This window comes from Idiotropiscis lumnitzeri, chromosome 3, assembly GCF_059441095.1.
Source record: "Idiotropiscis lumnitzeri isolate Australia: NSW breed Sydney's pygmy pipehorse chromosome 3, RoL_Ilum_1.0, whole genome shotgun sequence".
Classification (NCBI taxonomy): domain Eukaryota; kingdom Metazoa; phylum Chordata; class Actinopteri; order Syngnathiformes; family Syngnathidae; genus Idiotropiscis; species Idiotropiscis lumnitzeri.
Genome location: NC_142393.1, coordinates 19496624 through 19520617, shown reverse-complemented (window position 1 = coordinate 19520617; position 23994 = coordinate 19496624). Strand labels below are relative to the sequence as shown.

Genomic DNA, 23994 nt, shown 5'->3' with positions numbered 1-23994 from the left:
TTTTTTTTTCCTTCAAAAAGTCTGATTGCGCATTTTGTCACAGCGAGCCCGCCTGAAGCCTGACTGCCTCCCGCCGGAGATGCGAGCAGGCAGGTATGCAGGCCCAGGCGCACCCAGACACACAGACATAGCGAAAAGATAATGATCAAGACTCAGCAGCAAAGACAGAGACAAACGATGAAAAGAATGCACAAGACTAGCTATGATTAAAGAGCCGAATGGTTTTCTTTAATGAAATGACTCAGTGTTTGTGTGTGTGCGTGTACTCAAATGTGCTTGTGAACAAATGGATCACACTCACACACAGGTGACTCCACGCAAATAGAGGACATTTTTCAACTCACCTTTTAGTCATGCGTTAAATCATACTCAGTAGGCAGACATTTAGAGCACGAAAACTAAAACCGCTGAGATGTACAGAAGGTTATTTGCCTGACATGTAAAACAAAATATTTTTTTCAATCCTGAATGTACACTTGCCCAGTTATTTCAAGGTGACTAGACGTCATCCTCTTTTACCAGGACTACAAAAAAACATCCAGGGCAGGCAGCAATTAATTTCCTTAGAACGTTGCACTGTAACTTGTTCCACTTTCCTGTCCATGTGCCCTGAACGTAACTGGCCAAAATTTCAGTCATTGAAAACAGCAATGCTAATTGGTTGTGATGTCACTCCGCCATTGCATTCCCATTCAAGGGCAACAGCCAGCCTGTCCTGAGTAAGGTGACTTTAACGGGTGAAAGCAACACCAAATAATGTCAATGTTAATAAAGAACTTTCCATTTTGCATTAAAAATATTGCTGTAGTAGAATTCATCTATCTATCTATACCAATAATTTGCAACGGGTGGGTCAAGATCCGAAGTGTAAAATATGCAGCGGCTCCTCAATTGTAACATTTCATTGTTACAGACGTCAATGTAAAGAATACATTTTCCATTTGGAGTTGTCCTGTTCACCATAGTTAAAATCAGAGCTGGGCACTTGACCCTTTTTTGCTGATCAGTCCCCCGCCCTCCGGTCGCGATCTCTGTACCATTCTGGCCTCGATCCTCTGGCCTTATTCGTAAAAATTGTTGGCCCCCAACCCCGTTCCAGCCCCCGAAAAAAAAAAAACAAAAAAAAAAAACTGGAGAGAGGCAGGCAAATACGTTAACCCTATTCTGGCCATATTATGGTCGTATTTGTCGCCTTTGTCTCCTTCTTCTCCACGAACGTGCCCAATACAAACAAGTATGCACAATTGCTGTTATAGGAATTGCGGTATTACCCCCCTCCCTTTCTTGTAATGGTATGCCCCAGTAGCAGGTGGGAGGCATGGATTACGTGATATCACAATAAGGAAATAAAGGCACGCTTGAACGCACCCTGCTGTCTCACCTCTCTTCATACACAAACCGTTGTTAGTAGTGCTTTTGTCATTAGCTCGTTTCATGAGTTGGTTCATCACACGCACAAGGGCCGGTTCGTGTGCCAGACTCCGGCTTTTGTTAATCGAAAAATTTATAAAATAAATTTGCCACCCCCCTATCCCCACCCCAAAAATGGGCATCCTGAGCGTTCTGCCCCCAGGATGGATGCCAAGTCAGTAAGTAAGTAGTAAGTTGTTTTTTTTTTAAATTGTTATTCATTTCTATTAAATTGGCGCATGGCAAGAAACAGCAGAGTGACAACAGTTGAGAACCAACAGTCTAACCTATGCAAGCTGTTAAAGGCAGCATGTTGACAAGGCCGGTAGAATTTAAACGCAGCACTGTGGGCGCACTAAAAAGGCAACGGAACGGAAAATTCACTCTAGACATCATTTCAAGTGGCGCCATATCACTGAAGACAATTATACAATAAGGACGCACAATACTTTCTTCAGGCTGATGAAAATTTAATTTCTGGATGGCACTTAATCGCAGACGCCTTGCACAGAGCAGAGTGTGTGGAGCTTTGTGTCATGTGCTTTACTACCAGTGCAGCCATTCAAGACTAGCTTCGGCACGTATTGAAAAGTCTCCGTTGATCCACAGCGTCTTCCAGCCCGCAACCACTCATCCACTTCAACCAACCCTAAGCCAATTAATGCAGGCGCTATATGCGTACACATATTGACCAAAGTTATGGCCACCCAAAATGTCTCATTATCTTGGAATACGGGAGCCAGTGGATGACAGCAGCAATGTTTCTGGCAAAAATACGTGAAAAGAAGGCTGCAATCGGGCCTTCAAAGGACATTCCGGGCCTTTAAAAGCAGCTGCGAAATTTGAATTGGGGCATATATTGACACAACCATATATGCAGTCTCATCTGTTCTGCGACAGAAGTGGAACATGTCATTTAAAATAGTTACTTGGCATTGTACAGTAGTGTTGATTTATTATAATTGTGAGTACGAACCGACAAGCTTTAACTCAGGGAAAAATTAACCTATATTTTCAAATGATGCCAAAGTCAAACGCACTGAAAGAATGTGAAATGGATCAGACACAAAAAACCTGATCAACTCTACACGTTCATACAGAGAATTTAAACTAGAACGCCATGGAAGACGACATCAAAAATATTTTTATATATATATTTACAGCAATAACATGCCAATCCCTGATTAACCCTAAAGGTACAACACACTTTTTCAGAGAGGGAAATTTTCTCCGGTGACTTTAACACTTCATATTCAGCTCATCGATCACAGTGCTGTAAAGGTGGTCGGAAAAGAACAGTAATTTTACATGTAGTTTACTGCATTGAGTCAAATCGAATCTTTTGCTGCGCTGAGAAGCGTGCTGATTATCTTTAAAAGGTACAATAATCAGAGTAAACCCAGAGAAGGATGCGACGGTTGGAATGGCGAAGCTCACTTTGCCTTCTTTGTATTCACATTCACAGGTTCACGACTCCAGCAGCCGCAGTCTGCTGAGTTGATGCAGGGTTACATATATTTATAGCAGCGGCTGCTGTCAATCACATTCCCCAAAACCCATTTCATTCCCCCTTGCATCTACTCAGACGCTTGTACCTGCTGTTTTGTGTGGCGTCTTGAGCACGGAACAAGTCTACCAGCCTGCAATTAGCACACACTTACATCTGGGTCAACCCTGCTTGATCTGAAAGAAAATACCTTGCAGCAAAAGTAAGGTGTGCATCTGAGATCTTGCTAGAGGACGTGCAATATAGTCATGAACATTCTGACTGCGTGCACGATTTAAATGGATTGTTGTAGTTAAAAAATGAAATTCAATTAATAGAAATTGGACAGTCAGGGAGGTAGTTTATTTGTTTAAATACTGGATGTGTTTATTATTTGGGTTGTACTTTGCAGAGGTAAGCAACTGCAATGGTAAACTGAGCGCTGTTTCTAATAATTTAATTTTCTTGCTTTGCCAGGTGAGAGACAAAATACTCAAAACAGCTATTTGTACGGTGAACTGAGGTTATATACGAGTGTAAACAACAATCACAATTGTTCAAAGAATAGTCCTCGGACTGTGTCATTCAAAAAGGTGAATTTATACATTTTAAGATAAAAATGTTTTTTTAAAGCTCTTCCATTAGTTCATTTTACATGTGTGGGAAAACAATTCCTGCACTTTTTGACAATAATAATAATAAAATATTAAAGTGCAATGTTTTTTCTCTAAAAAAAGAATTAGAAAATTACGTCAGCAAAAAAAGAAATCCAAAAATTAAATCACTACCTGTAAAATTCAACATTTTTTTTTTCACAAGATTATTACATTTGTCTTACTGGACTGTTCATGTTTATCCACAAAATTGAATATCCCCTCTCTGAGAATAACAACTTTGAGGTGAAAGCTTGATCCAAATGTAATGGAATTCAACTGCTCGGGTTTCTTCGATAACACCTTCATGAGAAATGTGATGCATATGAGGTCACTGTGACCTCTACTGTCAAGGGCATCACAGTAGCAAGTCGGACAAGGGCAATGCACAGCACAGTTAATACGGTTTCGTATTTGTGGTGTGAATGATGATCATCCTCCAATGTTGTATCTTTACAAAAGCCATCCCAGTGCTTCATTTAACAACAGACAAGTGGAACGCCAACTTACCCTTTCTCCAGAGCGCGGCCTTTTCTTTGGCCTGCTGGGTGCAGCATCATCTTTAGGGTTGGTGTCTATGGCCCAGTAAGAACCCTGTGGGAGGAGACCAGTTGAGGAAAGTTGTGCTTAAAAGCAGCAGGTCAATTTGTATAAAAGGAGAATGAATTAGATGCTGGTCTCTCAGTCTTGATGCAATAAAATACAGGAAGTTAAGTATAAAAACAGCAAATATAATCACACCTTTTGGTTCTGCTTTAGAAAATACTTAATTAAATCTGAGTCAATTCTGTCCAGAAGTATTTGAAGAGCACCTTTAGGATTTTGTCTTTATGCGAGTTTCACCAAAATATGGCATTAATCTTTTAAGAATCATTTTACATCAAATATCTGTTCAGGGGCTTGGTCTCATTTCCACAACCATTTGCATACATTTTATGGCAATATTGGGAAGCTTTCATTTGATGATTTAATTTAATATTCATGCAATAATGAAGATTTTTTGGCGGGAAAATTTTTTTTTAAAAGATTTGTTTGATTAACCACGATGCCTTCATTGACTCTAAAAGAGTTAAGTCTTGAGTTGTATTCTTTTTGAGTGTAAAAGCTGTAGAGACAGGGTGCGCCATGTTCGTTCACGTCGACAATCAAGCACTTCTGCTTTTCCATCCTTCATAAACAACGCTCAAGCACAGGAACATCTCCCAAACAAACAACGAGAGAGAGGAGTAAATCAATTTGTTCCTTGATTTCCTCCTAGTATCTCCCTTTCATTTTCTCTCCTTGACTCCCAAAGAGGTCCAAAGCAGCAGTCACGGAATTTCAGGAGGTTGAACCAGGCCGCGTACGCACACACATGCATGTACACACACACACACACACTCGTACACGTCTCTCTCCCTCCGCTCCCTCGTCTATCTCCTCCCCCTGTCTCTCAGTCCCACATCACTGAACAGTACACAGCCAATTAACGTAAGCACATGCATGATTTAGCTTCTTGCCTCCCTCAATGGCTTCAAACAGCCCATGTTACATTCAAGTTCTCTCCCACCGTGTTGAGCTATCGACCACTTCGATCCGAGGTGTGAATTAAGGTGCCGGTCAGGTCCGAGCCGGGCTAATCAAGGGGGAGCCGCTCGCTTTGTGTCTTTGCAGACCTCCACTCAAGCTAAAAGATTCACTCTGAATTATTTAAACCTTCTTCCTTCTTAATTCATTTTTCAAATGGTCCCAAAATCCCAGCAGCATGGCGCACCCCCCCGACGAGTGCACAAATGTGGAACGAGGGTGACTAAACACGTAAAAGGTAACGGCAGCAATGTTGGAGATTGACTTACTTTGCCAGGGTCATCTTTGGAGCGAGGCACTTTCAGAAAACACTTGTTCAAGGACAGGTTATGTCGTATTGAATTCTGCAGAGAGACGGGGAAAGGAATGCTGTGAAAAGATGTGACACGAAAGCAGGGGGAAAAAAACGGTTTTATAATTAACACAATACATATTACATTTGCACTTGATAAATAAGGAGGCTACTACATTCACTCCATTTTCTGGCCTTTGATAGATGTGAAAATATTGCATAGCCTTGAATGGGTGGCGGAATTCTATCTCAGCCTTTCTGTGAGGGTGTAGAAGATATTTTCTTTGTTACTCAGCCGGCTGGTCAATATCGTCAATCTTGACGGATGATTACATTTTGGGACGAGACCACTTGTCCAAAATTGACGCAAGATGCTTCCAACATTGAGTCATCGCTGGCTTTTGTGCGGTGTCTTCCCACACAGCCAGACGGGCATCAGTGAGGTTAGCAGATAGCAAGCATCACGCTTTACATTTTGAAAACTCTTTTAAATGTGCCTGTAGCATATGTTGGGATGTGAGGAACGAAAAAGTCTTATCAGTGGTGGTTCTGCAAGGTTTCACCTGGGGTGGCAAATGGGTGATAAAAGGTTGGGGGTAGGGGATGTAATATAGACCACACACACATGCACGTACACACACCCGCGCACGTGTACATTCATTTTTTTTCAAATAAAAGCAACAGTCGGAAAACTTTTTAGTGCCACTGACGATTTTCATGTGAAGCTTTTCAAGGACTGATACCAAAAACAAATAAAACATCACTCACCATTATCTATGGTTCAACAAAATGGCTTATTCCAACAAGTAAGAATTATATTTGATATTCTAAATTAAATTATTTTCTCAGCCACAATATGTATTGGTCAAGCTCCCCTTCAGCCCTAGGTGAGAACAAAATCCAGGAGCTGTGCCTGGCATAACTTGTTAGTTTTGACTCAACCCTGTTGAGTGATTTCCAGAGGAAAATACGGACAATCCGTAAGTTGGTACACAGTGGATTGGTCACCAATCATTATACAGGCAAGCAACTATTTACTATAACATCCACAATCGATTATGTACTGGATGCATGGAACTCATCCCGAGATCATCACATTATCAGGGACATTTGGACAATTACAAGACAATAAAGCACATTTCATTTTCAATGTGCTTAACACAACTGAAAGCGAGACACGTAAAAGCTATTAGGAACAGCTAAAGACATTCAAAGGCATAGTAAAGAGAATAAAAGTAGCTTATTAAGAATTATTAAAAGCGCGCACCTAGACAGCAATTAAAAAAGCATTTACTACCAAAATATTTTAAGGCATTTAAAAGCACAGAAAATAAATCCGAACTAGCTTTCCAAAACTAACGACAGTAAAATTTATTTCAAATCCTTACAATACTTTAATCAAAGGTATGGGGCTTGAAAAAATAAGTAAGGCAATACTGGGAAAGCCAGTACATGGCATAACTGGCGAGGGTTTGCTTATTACTTGAAAGTAAAGTACACAATATGTATTGTTGGGCTTTCTTTCAAGGTTATTATCGAAACCAACAAAATAAAACATTTTTGTTCATGAAATAAAATAAAAATTAAAATGACTTTTCGACAATAATTAAAGCGAAAATATACTTTTTTTGTTTTATTTATCACTTAGTATCAAATATGAGGTTTTGGGATTCTGGAGTCATTTTTTACCAACCAAAGGCAGACGAACATAGCTTTAGTAACAGAGCCTAAGGGAACCTAGATCAGACTCTCGTTTTCACACGAGGCAAATTCGCAGATGAGCTCGGACCGGGATCGCACTGTAGAGGTGACTATTATTGACGATTAAAGGGACGGACCCATCGTTGCTTAGTCCGTACTCTACTCCATCTATTAAAAAATAAAAAAATAAATAACACTAAAACTAATCAAATGCAAACTAAGCATTTCCATAAAAAAATAAAAATAAAAACAAACCTGCTCTGAAAATGAATTCAAACTTCAAACTGAATTTACAAAACAAAAGTCAAAATTAAATAAAAAATAACTATCATGAAAAATCCCAAACTTTACACTTGACAGGTTTGCTTTGGTTTGGTGAAAGCAAAAAAATGCACTCTCACCTCTGACAAAGGGTTCGCGACGAAATCACGTAAATCACAAAAACAATAAGTTCAGTACAACTGCAGAGGCGCGTTTTGTTTTGTGACATTGCATGAATAAAAATAGGTTCAAGAACTAACGTAACATGCATGTTTTTGGAATGTGGTTAAAAAACAGAACCTCTTGGATACATGTCAGATATGCTAACCACTAATTCACTGCGCAGTTTTTTTTGTTTGTTTTTTTATAAACAACTGTGCATATTTTAACTGTTACACCTGTGTCCGAGGTTTTGTGGTGTATTTGGACACATGAAGAACAATTTTGAAAAGGGGCACTATTCCAACATTGCTGCAGCAAAACATTGACACATTTCATAATCTGTGAGTAAGAAAGAAAGACAGCAAGTGATAGCGCAAAAGAAGGCTCATATCATTGCGGACTAACCTGGCATGAACCTGTTTTCCCTTCAGGCTCCTTTTCTCTACTCATCTGCTGTTGCTAATTAATACTACTGGGGAGGAGGAGGAGGAGGAGGAGGAGGAGGAGGTGGAGGAAAAGAAGACAGGAATAGGAGGAATTTCTACACAATATTTCCCCACTTCTTCCACACAGGTTTTCTTTGAGCCCCTGAATCAAGTTGAAGGGAACAGCCTGGTCCACCTGTGCCCTAACACACTCTTACAGAAGAAACAAATCCAGCTGTTGGGCTTCTCAGCTCTGGCACAGAGTAGAGCACAGACCTCTGCCTTGGATGAACAATCCTACGTGCGTCAGACTAGACAGTACTAATCCACTCCAGCAGAGTATTTGGCGCTCCATCTGCCAGATTTGGTTGGACGTTGCTCCAAGTGCAATGGAAGTGGACAGTAAGAATAATAACAACATCCATCCAGCCATTATCTAAACCTCTTCTCCTCACAAGGGTCACAGCGGGTGCTGGAGCCTATCCCAGCTGTCTTTAGGCAGTAGGAGAGGGACAGCCTGAACTGGTTGCCAACCAATCGCAGGGCACACAAAGACAAACAACCATTCACGCTCACAATCACACTTAGGGACAATTCAGAGCGTCCAATCAATTCACAATGCATGTTTTGGAATGTGGGAGGAAACCGGAGTACCCAGAGAAAACCCACGCAGACGGAATCGATCCCATGACCTCAGCACTGTGAGGCCAAAATGCTAACACAGACGCGAGGGTTTTCGATCATTGACGTCTACGTAGCTACAACTGTCACCGCACTAACTATCACTATCTCTACTTTATGATTCATGTTTACAAGGGGATTGAATTAAAGATGAATATAAAGCTAATACTGATGTTCAAAGCAGCTTTGTAGACTCAAGGACAAAACGGTCAAGATCCCACCCAAGCAGTCTGTGTCCTCGCCTGCGCGGAGAACGATGACACTTCGTTCGGATATATGCGACATGCGGTCGCATTGCAAAAAAAAACAAAACAAAAAACGCAAGTGAGCCGTTTAGACTGACATTTAAAAAAAAAAATCAGATGCAGGCCGCATGCGGGCAAAAAAAAATAAAAATCTGATCTGGGTCGTATTTACCTCCAGTGCAAACATGACGAAGGTATCGTGAAGTTGAAAAGACGTCAGTTGAGTACCGCGTAACCTGAGGACTGCCTTTCCTTTTTTAAGGTCTCTGATTTGTGTGACAGTTAAAGAACGAGAAATACGTATAAGAATGATTAAAGAAGGCTTCTTTAAGTGAATAATAAATCATGTTTAAATAATGAAATGGATACAGAAATAAATGCTTCCATATATATTTGTTCAAAATAGTGAATTTCGTTTTAAAATACTTTACAAGCAAATCGGAGCTTGACCAGCATCACAGAGAAAATTTGTCCCTCCCCAAAGAATGCATCAAGGGTACAGTTAAAAAAGGTTTGAAAACTGGAATTATGATTATTTATAATGGGAACAAACTTATTCCATATTTAAACACATCAGAGGTCAACCAGATTCACAGAAGAGCTTGTTTCTGGAACTAGAAGAGGATTTTCCCCCTCTCTATTAATGACTGTGTGTAGAGCAAGTCGCGGGTGCTTGTACTGCTTAATGCGACTCGCTGAGGGGTGCGGGCTCCTGGACTTGAGGAGGTTGGTTACATAAGGCACGTTTGACAAGCATGGCTGACTTTTTGACAAAATGCAATGTGATATAATGTGATGTGTGACAAAAAGTAAGGTTTTGGGGACATGCTTTGGGGTGGAGGGCCTGTGCGCGTGTGTGTGCATGCGCGTGCATGTGCATGTGTGTGAGTGCGTGCATGAGTGTGATTGTGCGCTTTGTGTGTGGATCTGCTAAAGAAAGTGGTCAATGCAAGTACTGTTGGCAGGCATGTACAGTAAAAAGACATGGCGAATGCTGCTTTGGAAATCCAGAGGGATATTTTGCCCAAAGGCACAAAGTTTGCAGTGTGAGTTGATGCTTCAAGCAAGCAGGTTCCTCCAACAGTACTCAAGTTACAAAAGTTGAGTATCAAAGGGACACCAAAACACGGGGTTTCCTCAGTAATGTCATCATTTTGCCTAAATCACAAGAAAAATTGGTCATTAGTTTAAAAAAAAAAAAGAAACATTGACTTAATTACTGGCATGCTTTTAAATTGTAGAAAACTAAAATTTGCTTGAGTGTTGATTTTCTTTCTCTAGCTGGTCTTTCAGATTGTGGTAGAAACATGTTTTTGAATTATTCAGCCTGAGATGTTATGTATTATTGACAAATACATAATGTGGATATGTTTTAGATTGCTATTAATGTTTTCTGTGTGGCAGGAAGCAAGTGTCATTACTTGAAATGATAGGAGAGCACAAACAACTGGTTTGCACATTTGATTGTGTAGGATATTCAAAAAAAAAAAAAAGGGGGAAAGTAAAAATGTCGCTTGCGGGAATCAGTCGCTTGAGTTCTCAGCATCACCCAGACACCTTATTATACCTTAATAGCAACAGAGTGAAGGGTTCACTGTGGAAGCACGATTGAATAATACATATTCAAGTTACTGAAACAGGCCCTCCACACCTTACTTCATAGAAGTGCCCTGATAAGATGAATTTGCGTTCGGAGCCTGAATTTTGAAAAATACATTTGTATATATTTTGTTGGCAGCATTGGGGTGTTATGTTTCTGCATGTGTGCGCACGTACACAAAAGTGTATGGTGTCTTAATGTTAGTCAACTTTCCCATGCAAACAGTTGGTCGACAGCAAAAAGGGCATCTTCATTTGTTCCAAATAAAATCACGATTTTGGTCAGCGTGCCTTGAGAAACGAACTTTTTGAGCCAAGTAGATGGAAAGTTTCAACTTTTCATCTGGTCGTCATGACTACCTAGTACCAATCACTGCCCCACTGTGGCAGCACTCCCACTTTATCTGTCACTCTGCTCACTTGGGCACACGGGTGCTCCTATTTAACCTCTTATTTGAGATTTTAAAATAAACCTACCTAAATTGAGACATATTCATCTGGGAAAATGTAATCTAAATTCATATTCAATATATATTGATATCACCTGATATGAAATATTTATATTGCAATAGACTCATATCAACAACCATATTGCTCAGTCCAAGCACCAGGCATCGGTGAACTAAAGCGACAATATTGCTTCGTGAACCACATGACGACTCGCAATCATCTGCAACTATCGCGATAGAAAAAGTGGACCAAAAAACTTGGACGCCACACGGTGCCTTTTCTGCTATGAATTCAAATCCGCTTACTTCAAGATAATGCCAGTGGATATTCAGACAATTTCAAGTAAAAACATTATTCTGAGGGGTGGGGAGAAATGTCCTATTAAAAAGTTTTTGAATGTGCGCATAATTATTTCTGGACTAATTTACAAGCCCTCTCACATTTCTTTTGCAACTCCTCCGTGTCTGCAGCCTTGCTACTTGGAAGTTCGCTCTTGTGCTGCCAAACATTGGAAAAGAAGTTCAGAGGCTAGCAACCATCCTGCTTGTGTCACATCAGCTTAGCCGATTTAAAAAGACAAATGCTCTCAGCCTTTATTCCAATGCAGTCTTTCCAAAATAACAGCGGGGCCAATCTGGGTTGCAGGGCAGCGAGAGGTCACGGTGGCGCGCTTCCTGCTGATAGTTGTGTCGAGCAAAAACACTCCGGAGAAGTGACAGCTTCTGTCAGCAACGTGCCGTAAGAGGAGGCGAGAGAGCGAGGGAGGAGGAAGGATAAGAACCGGAGATGTGCGATTGTACTCTGCATCCCAAAAATATGTCTGACAGGCTCGGCTTTCATTCATATTGAATAAAAGTATGAAGACGATCCAACAGTGAGTTTGTGAACTACACAAGACAAGCTGTTTTTCAGTTTGACTAGATTTGGCAAAAATAAACAAAGTCAACTCGCTAAGTAGAACTTTAAAACATTTTCGAGTGCCTATCAGCTGGAGGAACTTTTTAGGAAACGCGGAAAGACAACCAAAATTTCAACTGACAATGCCAATCAAATCCATGTCTTCAGTGCTCAAATGGCAGCACTAAATAATCATATTATGACAGGTAAATTTGGAAAAAAATGCATTGAAGAATTCTATGCATTCAAAACTAATCGATATGGATTTAAAAAAGATTTTTTTAGTCGATGCTGATGCCAATATCTGGCAGGGAAGAATACAGATCATTGACAAATCGGCCATGAAATAAAAACAAAAATTCCCCCCAATGCATTTCAATAGGCGTTAATTGTACTTGGATGTTTGCTCCTCCTGAATATTGCGAGTTTTGTTCTAATATTTTCCGATGATTATCACATGCCTACAATTGCACATAGAAATTCTAGTGCTAATCGGTTAGGTTTTACTGTCATAAAGTTGGGATAGAAGTCGCACTGGAGCCTCGCAGGTGGCATTGTCAGCCATTGCGCTGTTATTTTCTCTTTTTATTCCTTCCCTTTCTCCATGAAGAACATGAAACCTGACAGTAGGAGGTATATCTAATTGATTAGAATACTTGACGACGCCATCCAGCATTTTTATAGCACAATAGAACGGTAAAAAAAGTCTGAAACCAACACTCTAGTGCACAGCACGTGTGATGTCACAGGGATTACATAAAGCGGTCCAAACTGTCCAATATGGCTACGTGCAGAGGTACGTCATTGTTTTGGTACTTAAACGGCGTAAAACATTTTACAGGAAATCAGATCGCATTGTTTTCACATAAAATGACAAATACACACTGACTAATTAAATGCAAAATATTTAAAATTTGGAACGTCTCCCTCCTTTAATGTTTGATTCCACCCACACTGATTCTAGGCTTTTTTTCTTTTTTTTTGACATTACAGATACTGTACGTAGTGTTTGTGTTGTGTTAATATTTGTTGAATGTTATTGTTCAAATAAATCAACAGAGCCTAATTTCATGTCTAGTCATCCAAGATATTTTGTTCTTCTGCATTTCAATGCAAATGCTCCATATGCGTGTTTGCACCTAAAAAGAATGTACCTATTTTGTGCTAACATCAGTTATATCAGTGATATTAAAAAAAAAAAAACATCAACAACAAACAAACGACACTATCATTTATTGTGACACACAAAAATCTATCATAACAGACCTCCCAATAAATAATGTAAACACAGTACATTGTACAGTAATGAAACATCTATTATGAAGGCAATCGGCTTCTCTACCAACACGCTGAGCAAGATTTAGGGGAGACCCTGTATATGTATTCATTCATTCATTTATTTTTAGCAGCCGCACTGGCAAAAACTCGCCACTTGTCCCTTCCTGTGAAACAAAAGCAACGATGGTTAATAAGCTGCAGTATAATTGTTGCATTCCAGCATGCTGGCAAAAACCAAGCTTAGACCTATTATTAGCCATATGGAGGAAGCTAGAGGCCTGGCTCCTTTAGGGGGGGGGGTGCTGGCTTGGATGGGTGCCAAATCCTTTAGGAGATAACAAGTACAATTCCTATATTTTAATTAAGAATTGCAGTCTTTGACTGCTTATATTGATGAGTGCGTAATTAGTATTTTGCGGCAAAATATAATTACTAGCTACATGCATGCATCCTACTCTATGTGGATATCTGACAGTTTGGCCATCAAAGGGAATTTAACGGTTTATATTTAAAAGGTGCCTGTTGTTGGGTTGTGATTACTTATGTTATCACATGTAAAAGATGGGAATCTTTCATGTTTTTTTAATGTATCCGACATGTTGTCATGACTCAGCCAGTCGTAGGAAAGCATTCTTATGATACATGTTTTGAAATGGAAATTCAAAGACGTGTCAATAGAAAATGTGGACAAATCCTTTTTTCTCCTGCTCCAGAGTGATGCCATCACAACTGCAGCCACTTCAAACTGGTCGCTAAAATACCCATTCACGCCTTAACACTGTCATATATTATTGTTACACAGCACATCTAAACGTGTTCAGAAAAAAACAACAAAAAAACAGTTTGGCAATCAAGGGCTGGCTCATCTGGGTCGCCATGGTTACTTTGAAGGAGCAGTTTATCAACAAAAGACAGCTACCCATTTGCCTTAAATGATACTGGCCTCCACGCGGCATTGCTCTCACTGTCTTAACAAGAAAATCACAGCATCACATAGCATGCTTAGACACACACACATAAACGTATTCAAACATCTGGCCAGCAGACACTACCAACATGACATATAGACTGGGAATGTAAGCGTATAAAGCAGTGGGGTATGTGCGGGGTAAGTGAGGAGTATACTTGATAATTACCTACGATGATGTTGGATGATCAGTTACAAAAAAAAAAAAAAGAAAACAATGCATGCAATTTCAGCTTATAGTGAAGTACCTAGCTGAATATTTTGACTGACACATTATTATGATCTTCTTTATGCTCAGCAATCACAGTTAGCTATAAACATATACCCCAGCTATTTTTGCAGGAAATAAGAGTCAGTGCATCAGCTACAGCGAGCAATCTGTGTTAAGGACAACTGCCATCTTAAACACTGAGCTACAAACATGCACACTCGTGCAATCTACATACCGCACCGCTTAACTGTGTTCTCTGTATTCGGAAATGCAGAATAAGAACACGGCAATAATATTTTAGTTGCACTCAAGAGACCCGAGGAGGCTTTGTGCAGATAAAGAGCCACACTGACTCCCAGCAGCCTTCCTCCAAATGCGAGTGCACTTGACAGTGTGCACCGACCTCCGCTGCGCTCCGTCGCAGAACTCCCGCAGAGACGCGAGGAGAGGATGGCAGGCAGAGTAATGCCTTGCTGCTGATTCATATCAGGTGATGATGCAGTGACGTAGGCTGTGCATGCCGCCAAAGGCCAAAGGCCATTGTGGTAGCGCTGCCCTTTACTACAGCACATTAGCTCATGTTAATTTGCAGGCAATTAGACCCGGTTGCATGCAAGCTAGTTTGGGGCGATGGAGGATGGGGAGGTCAAGAGCAGGTTAGTCAGCAGAGACCACAAATAAAAGCATTTATTCATGCCATGGCTCAAGACTGCCATTTATCTATGTACCTATACTCAAGTGCCCTGTTGTTTACTACACTTTGAACTGTGCTAAAAGATATATACATATATACCCAGCGATACATAACATTGCTGACCATGGATTGCAGTTTCTAAAAGTCAAAGCCACAAAATGCTTTAATCAGTGGTATGAGCTGTTTTTTTTAATGTATTTTATTGTGAGTCACCAGTACAGGAAAGGGCTTTTTCTGGTCCCAAACAGTTGTTGGCTTCATAGATTAGTTGGTCATTTCTTTTAATATGGTAAAAAAAATAAATCAGGTGTACGCCAGCAAACAGCTGAGCGTACTTCAAGGGGACCTTTTGTGCAGTTCTGACAAAGAGCTGCCATCAGACAGCAGGCTAACTCCAAGCTGTAGATGCTAAATCAAATATAGTTAAGTCAGCAGTTACATGTGTTTATTACCTGTAGTAAATGCACTATTACATAACTGAGGGTTAAACATGATTGATTCATTTGACAGCTGGGATTGATTCCAAGTGTTCATACCTGACCAAAGGAGCTGCACGGAGTGGGCAACTAGAGTGAAACATTTTCCATTAATTTGACATAAAAATGCCAAATCTCATGGCCTTGTAAAGCATCATGATGATAACAGCTAACACAAGTGGCCATAAGATGAATTTGTATGTGGCGAGAGTGTGTTGTCCTGCTTTAAACTCTGTCTCTCCTGCACCCTCGCATTACCATACAGAGCAGACGGAGCGCGTGTACTGGGTAGTAAAAGTCTCCTCTACTCACCGACAGTCTCCGCTCCACCCGCCCCAATTTTCTCTCTCCTGCTGAGCTCCCCGTGTGTATGTAATCTGCAGACTGCACACGTATACTTTGCTTACCTGGGTGGGTGCACAATCATGCGTGCGTGTGGAAAAGGATGACTGAATGCATGAACATATGACGCATGGGGCGGCATGGCGGGGTGGTCCCAGTGTATGTGTCTTGACTTGGTACATTAAGAACATGTCTTTCTACATGCGCACGTGTGAGTCCAAGATGTCTGGCCAACATGCCGGCCGTGTGTGTATGTATATGGGTGTGTGAACTGGACTGAACTGAACCTGAATGACCCAAACTTACATAACCTTCCCAGTGATGGTCATAGCTGGTATGAAACAAAGCTGCCTAACAACGCATTACCTCTTCCTTACACCCCTGTTCTGGCCTTTTTTCACCAAGAGAATGTATCAAATTGCAGTTAAACTGAACCCTTTTGTGTGCCACTTCGAAACAACTCGTAATAGTAAAACACTAAACACCAAGACGCACAAACAATGAGTAAAGTATGCAATGAACACTTGAGATACAATGACAATTTTTGTACAGTTTGACCCCTTTTACAGACTTTAAACACATTAAAATAGGCCTCAATTTATTGAAACACATTTTAAAAAGTATTCTTTACCACCTTGTCACAAACTTGTACATAGTGCAGTGATTCTAAAATAACACTGAGGCTGGGAGGCTATAGGATGTAGGTTGTAGACCAAAAGTTTTCAGGCTCGACAGGCTGTTGATCTGTCCTTCCCAGTTGAAGTTAATGTAATAGTGTCACATAAAATGAAATAGAACTAACCTATAAAAACACAGAATATTTGAACTAAACCACTTGATTTGGTCTAAATAAAACTGCTAGCTCAATGCTAACATATAATGGGGAAAACCATTGACAAGCTAATGAAATTATGAATTAATAATGTTGCAGGAATTACAAACCTTTAATGTGGGGCAGTAATATATACATACAGCAGACAAGAGGCATATAATCTCCATGCTATGTGAGATGAGAGTCAGAAAGAGTGGACTAGATACCTTCTTTGCCTCAAATGTATACTCTTTTTTTCACACTGCATCTCTCCTAGTAAACCCCAGTGCTGCCATGATGTTGTGGCATCGCATGGTACAACATTGATGACATGCAACACCCAACTTTAGACTTGCCGAAATAGTTTTAAAAATGTTTCAACTAATACAGAAATGCTCGTATGACCAAAATGTTCGTTGAAATGTAGTGTTGAATAATTAGCATTGCATAGCAGGGGTGTGATGAATGACTTGTGATACAGCGGGTAAATGGGGAAGACCATTTATACTTAGCATTAACTATAAATTAATAATGTCTACAATCACTAGCTAGCTGGTGTACCATAAAAGACGCCGCTAATACTACAAGTTCCAGAATGCACGACAATCGCGACTCACAAGAGCACTGTCAAGTGGCCGTCCATGTGCTCTTCTGTTGGCAGTTTGGAACAAAGTTTGTAAAAGCAATGAAAATAACTGCATCCATGCTAGCATTTTTAAATCGCATATATTACATTATTATATCATGTTATGTTCGGACTTTGAAACATTTAATTTGACCATTTAATCACCCCAATAGTTAAAAAAAGCCTCTGCCCAATGCAGATGAAAATGTTTTATCGGTTAACCCGGTCTTTTTGATACAGAAAAAAGAAAAAAAATCTGCCATTGGATTGCTGGATTGCTGGATGGATGGATGGATGGATGTATATATATATATATATATATATATATATATATATATATATATATATATATATATATACTTTATAGATAACTTTCTCACACACACACACAGCAATCTGTCCAAAAGTCCTAGGAAAAAAAAAAAAACGGCTCTTACATCATAAACCAACAACGAGGAGAGTCTAAATACAGCAGGAGCTCTTTACAAATCTCTAAATCTACTCTAAGCAGCATATTCTAATGTCATGCTAACATAAAAACATAATGTGCATTATTTATATGGCAATGACCTCAAAGGAAAGCATCCCTCTCTCTATGGGTTATGTTCCTTGCTTTAAATTCCCTGCACCAATCTCACAGACGAATGCCAGAGTGTGTGAAAGTAAATCCGCCACGAGTGCGCTGCTGTAATGATGCTAGTAGAATGCAGCCTCACACGCAAATCAGTGAGGTGTAATTATGGGATCCCAAAACATTCTGGCACCCAAATACAATTGGAGAAAGGGGAAGTCATAAGCTGCACTGACAGAAAGCCTAAAAGGCCTCAATAAGATCTATCCTCTCTTGCTTAATAGGAAACAAATTGAGTCAGTCCTGCAATGGAGCCAAGTCAACCTGGCTCGTGTCACCACTTCTGACATGTATCTTCACGCTGGGAACAGCGCATTGAAGATTATAGACTGGGAAGAATTGATGAAAGCACACAAAAAGGAGAAGTATGTCAGAGCCACACAGGTGGAATAATGAGGCGAAAAGGTTCTGCCTAAACATTTAAATTAGTTGGCAGTTTGTTGATAGCTTTGTCAGAGTGAACACTGAAAAATAACATTTTCGTTACCGTATTTATGTCTCCCACACACTTAAGACACATTTTAAATCATGAAACATATTTTATACTTATTTGAACACGCACTAATAATTGCAAGAACAAAACGTAGAGAAAATACTTTACGTATTAGGGATAGGTGAGGACTAGAATCGAGCTGACACTGGCCTTATTTCAACGTATTGGGTACTCTTGACGGCAGCAGATACCAGTCACCAATACCGATACCGAGGTACTCTCCTGTGACTGTTTTAATATCAGGAATTAAATGGTGTGCATGGCAGATGGAACATTTGTCTAAGTGAACCTTATCCATGTCAAACCACTTATATGCATTACATTAAGATTGATATTAATTATCATTATTAGTTGATTTGCTAACTCAATGTGGGTTGTATGATTTTGATGAGTTTCTCATTTACAGTATTTCATGACTAACTTTATTTTCCACATTTACCTGCTGTCATTGACAGAGAAATAGAATCTCGTTATTATTCAGTGCTTGAATAAGGTCATATTTTTCCATGCTGAATGCAGTGCAGGCGACATAAGCACTCTTACTTACTTGTTTGTATTATACAGAATGCTATAAATCACTTTTTTGGGCTTGGCTACCTATATTTTTGGTATTTTTCCAGTGGATAATTTCACTTTATTAAATTTGATCTTAAATCCATGTAATATTTTTCATATTCAGAACAGGTAAACAAATAATCAATAAATAAAAACTACATTCATCAATATTGGTTGATAAGAAACAAACCTGTATTATTTGGAGATTCCCAATTTCATTTGAACAAGATTTATTTTGCACCTTTGTCAATTTATTATAAATGAATCATAAATTCAGAGGGAATTGTTTGTTTTATTTTTAACAAATTCTCTTTTGCAGAGTGACAGTTCATAATTTCTTTGAGAAATAAATGAAAGGTTTTTCATTCAAATCTGTCGTCGGTTTAATGGAAAGTATTTTAAGTACTCAGGATTTGAGTCCCCATACATGCAACTTTAAGAGGCGGGTACCTCAACAGGTGGCTTGTGAATTTAGTTCATCTGAATGTGAGTGTTTTGGGTCTGGGCGCGAGCTGTGGTTGACAGCAGCTTCTTCTTACTCTGCGGACAAGTTCAGTGTATCAAGAAAGTCATCATTCCATTTACGGCACATGCACATCAGCCAATTTTCTTTTCACCACCTTAGTGAATCAGAATTCATTCTAATTGACGGGCTCGTGCGGTGATCTGCAGTCGGCGTAAATCACAACCCTATTACATCTTTTTGATGCATCAAAACAAAATCAGAAAAGAGGTTTGTGGTGGGGAGAGATGGCCAGGAAACTCAAAATCAAAAATTTTACAACGGCAGAGACTGAGGTTGTTGTGTGAAAGGTGGAGGCAAGGATAACAACACTTTCGCAAAGTGCTTCCACCGTAGTGTCGAGGACAAACAAAGAAGATATCTGGGCCTCAATCACAGAGGTTGTCAATGCAGTGTCACCTGAGGTCTGCACCGTGCCTCAAGTGAAAATAAAGTGATTTAATATTAGGAAGGATGCAAAGAATATCGTTTTCGGACAAGGACCACCTGTGCCGTCTTTACAGGAAGAGCGATTGCCTGCTACAAAAGGAATCACAGCCATTTCTGACATTCATACGTTATTTTTAAGGCAATTATTTCGATTAATTATTAAAATAATTGTTTCTATTTTCTACTTAGAATCCGTTATCGTTAAAGTTCTTAAAAAATGGTTTCAATAAAAGTTAACTATGTTGTGTATCTTCGGTAAAATATGAGTGGGTAACATTTTTTCTAAAGCTGATATTTATGTGAGTGGACGTAAGGTCTGAGGAGATTTGAAATTTGTTTGGAGTAAGAACAAATTTAAGTAAGAACATATGTTTGTGTCATATGTTTGTAAATGCGATTTAGGCAAGAATTTGTACATACACACTGTTGGTGAAAGAGGCTCAATTTTTTTTGTGTATTAATTTGTGTCTGAATTCAATAAGAGGCTGAAAAATATATCAGTGACTGTGGTGCTCGTCTCTCACATGAGAAAGTATGACACTAACTAAAGTTCATTGTAGAAAAAATAAATAAAATACCAGCTATGCTCATAATAGAAAGGCATTGCTTGGCTACTAGTTATGATGGTTCAATGAAACAAAAAAAGACCGCCATGATCAATCGAGATCCACGGAACGGAGTCGAAACTCTCCAAAGCAACAACTTGTTTAATATAAGGTTTGCATTTGATCGAATTTGAACCTGCCATCAAATCCTCATTCGATCAGAGTGTAGCACTAAACACAAACTAAACTTACTGCAACAAATAACTTTAGAAATCCACCTGCAATGTAATCACACGTGAAGCAAAGACAGAAGTAGCGACTACCTTGAAAAACAAACTTGAGCATCCTCAATGTGAAAGTTAAGCATGAAATAATTGGTGTCATCGTCTTTTTGTTCACCTTCTCAAGAGCTAATTGCTCCAAAAGTGGAGGTCCTGCTCCACAATTCCGATGCCGATAAGAAACCATGGCAGCATGGACTGCAAATTCTTAACTTCTTGTCAGCCTTAATGACCTCCAAAGTTTTCTCTGTGAGAGTTGTTTCTTTGTCTTATGACAAGCAGGTTGCAGAATTGATGTTAATTAGCCACCTAATTAGCCTGCTATCTTGTATAATTGGGATTCAAGAATGTTACTCACTTCTGTGATAATGAAAGAGCAACAAGAGCACTCGGGGACTGCCAATGTCCGCCGACTTCAACCAAATATATGTAAACAGCTATGATGTTAATAGTTACAAAATGAAGAGAAGAATTATCCAGCCATCCCATTTCTGTAAAACCTGTTCTGTTCAGGCGCACGGCAGGAGCAAGGAGTCCATTCCAGTAGATGACTTGACTGCCTGCCAGGGTGGTTGTTAACAGGACACTAACATAGAAGTGATCCCACTAGCTGCATAAAAGTCATCTACTGTATGTGAACTACTATATAACCTGAATTCAAAGGAACAAAATGTAATACAATCCAATTTAAGATAAAAAAAAATGATGGATGGGATCTGGTAGAAATACATTCATCTGTTCCGTGGGGTTTTTTGTGCTAAACTTCAGAAACAGATGTGATCCTTCCTGTGTGGCATTTCTATGTTCTTCCTGTTCTTATGTGGATTTTTTTTCTAGGTACTCGGGTTTCCTCCCATATTCTGAAAACATTCCATCCATCCATTTTTTTCTCCCGCTTTTCCTAATTAGGAATTAGGGTCACAGCGGAGCTGGAGTCTATGCTACCTGACTTCGGGCGAGGGGCAGTGTACACCAGAGTAGGGCTCCAAAAACAAGCATGTTCGGTTAACTGAAAACTCTAAATTGCCCATAAGGGGTCAATGTGAGTGTGACTATCGTATTTTTACGGCCAAAAGACGCGCCGTATCAAAGGGTGCAGTACCAGTTGAGGGTGCTATTTCTGTATTTGATACGTAGATAGAACGCACCGTATCATTGGGCGCAAACAGAACCGAGCAACCGAGCAGTCGCGCTGGCTGCTCAGTCGCGCTAGCGTGTTTTCAAAATGGCAGCGGGAGTTCGGTGCTACTTTATTTTAGCTTTTAACAACGTGCTGAAGTTGTCCTCATCCAAAAATGCACCAAGTCCTTGTCTTCGGTATCCAAGATAAACAGCTGGACACGTTCTCCACCAAATACGAGAGTCATTATCAGTCTGCCTCGCCGTCTCGTTGCCGCGCAGCCCCTCAGATTGGATGCCGACACAATGCCGGTGTGAGCAAGTCACTAATCAACAAACGATGTGCGGTCACGGTGTTACATCAAAACTAAAACTATCACACCAAATCAACTGAATAGCATAAGACTGTAGGCCCAGCAAAATTCCGCCTCCCAGCCTACCATACAATACCTTAGTTTACATGCATGCACACTAAAACAGAAGATAGCATGGCTAGCGTGGCTAGCTGTTTTTAAAAAGGCAACAGGAGCAAAACTGAGTTTGGTTGTATTTTATTGAACTATTTAACAATGTACTCACATTATTATTAATCAGTCATCATCCACAAATCCATCAAAATCGTCTTCTGTATCAGAAATAAACAGCTGGGCAAGTTCTCCCACAAACACGCCAGGTTCCCTCTCGTCATTGTCAGATTCCCCGTGTCGCTGCTGCGTGCGGCTCCTCATGGTGCAGGCTTTTGCGAAATCCCTAACAACAGAGCTAGCAGACACGTTTGCCCATATAGGGGCATTGGGGGCTGCTTTGCACTGGGGGGCGTGCCTTTGCGTTGTCATTCACGCCCATCTCCCCTCTCACGTCCGCCTGCTGTCATTAGCCACGCCCGCCTTCTCTCTATATAAGCAGTGTGCAGGCAGTTAATGGTCGCAGTCAGCCCAGCGGTGCACTTGGTGCACTTGATCCACATAATGGGCGCTCCGCCTCAAAAGGCGTCCTGGCTTTTTTGGACGGGTTTCAGGACTTTAAAGTGCGCCTTATGGCTGCGAAAATACGGTATTTGTTTCTGGGGTCCTGCCTGTCGCCAAAGTCAACTGAGCGACATCTCACCCACAACACTGATGTGGACAAGCGCTATAGAAAATAGAGGGACCGACTCAAAGCCGCGTGAAACGTGGGGTGGCATTGCAGCTTCTAAAACTGATTACACAGGCATTTGAATTTGACAGTGACACCCTTGAAACGTTTGATTTTTTTGGGGCCAAATGCACAGATTCTCTCTGAAAAATATAGGGTAAATCCTGTACATATCATATAAGAACAACTGAATGGTAAATAAAACAAAGCAGTCAAAGAAGGACAAAGCCATGCAATGAAAATACCCGTACACCCTCCTTTGTGGCTGTAATAACAAAAATGTTCTCCCCTCTTTCACTACAAAACAAGCAAAGATAAGCGCTATCGTGTTGCTGCTTACCTTCCAGCCACTGCCTGCCTCTCTGTAGTAGGGAAAGTTGTCACAGATCCACTGGTAGATCTCACTGAGGGTCATGCGTTTGCGAGGCGAGCCATTGATGGCGAAGGTGATGAGGCTTGCGTAGCTGTATGGCGGTTTACCGTCTCTTTGTTGACTGCTTTCCTCCTGGTCCAAAGTTGTTCCTGGGTCCAGCTGGATTTTCTTTCCCGGCCCGTGATGTCCATGGTGGAGACCATGATGGTGGTGGTGGTGATGATGTCCATGATAGTGACCGTGGTGAAGTCCCCCCACATCTCTGTCAGTCTTCTGGATGGCCGCCCTCATGCCGAGCTGTGGAAGCCAGTCCATTGAGGTCAGGCTACTTTCCAGTTCAGAGGTCATGGTGTTGGGGAATCGAAAAGTCAAAGAGTAAGGTGAACAGCTTTGCAGAGTTGTTTTATGGACACACTCCTGATGGGCCTTTGGGAATAGGTGAGGTGCTGCGACCTTGGATCACATCTGCATGATAAGAATAGAAAACAGTGTTATACAGTCCCTGTTTAAGGCAGCCAAAATTTAAGACCTGTTAAAGCAGAAATTATTACTGAAAACTACCTAAATAACGTTGTCTCGTCTCATTTTGTTTGCATTGAAGGAGAAGACTGATGCGATTTGCATTTTAGTTCAGACAACAACAACATTGTGTCAAACTGGTTACAATTCTCACAAATGT

The 23994-nt window shown here is 40.3% G+C and overlaps 1 protein-coding gene across 1 annotated transcript in view; it reads right to left on the bottom strand.

The window, feature by feature from the left end:
• LOC148340253 (forkhead box protein J3-like) overlaps positions 1-23994 on the bottom strand; it is a 60907-nt gene that overhangs the window by 24171 nt on the left and 12742 nt on the right. Inside the window, exons 2-4 of the mRNA XM_088291357.1 lie at positions 23283-23780; positions 5385-5459; positions 4060-4143 (exon numbers count right to left, since the gene is read on the bottom strand). Coding sequence (XP_088147483.1) covers positions 4060-4143; positions 5385-5459; positions 23283-23663 — 540 coding nt within the window. The 5' untranslated portion in view covers positions 23664-23780. The remainder of the gene's footprint in view (positions 1-4059; positions 4144-5384; positions 5460-23282; positions 23781-23994) is intronic.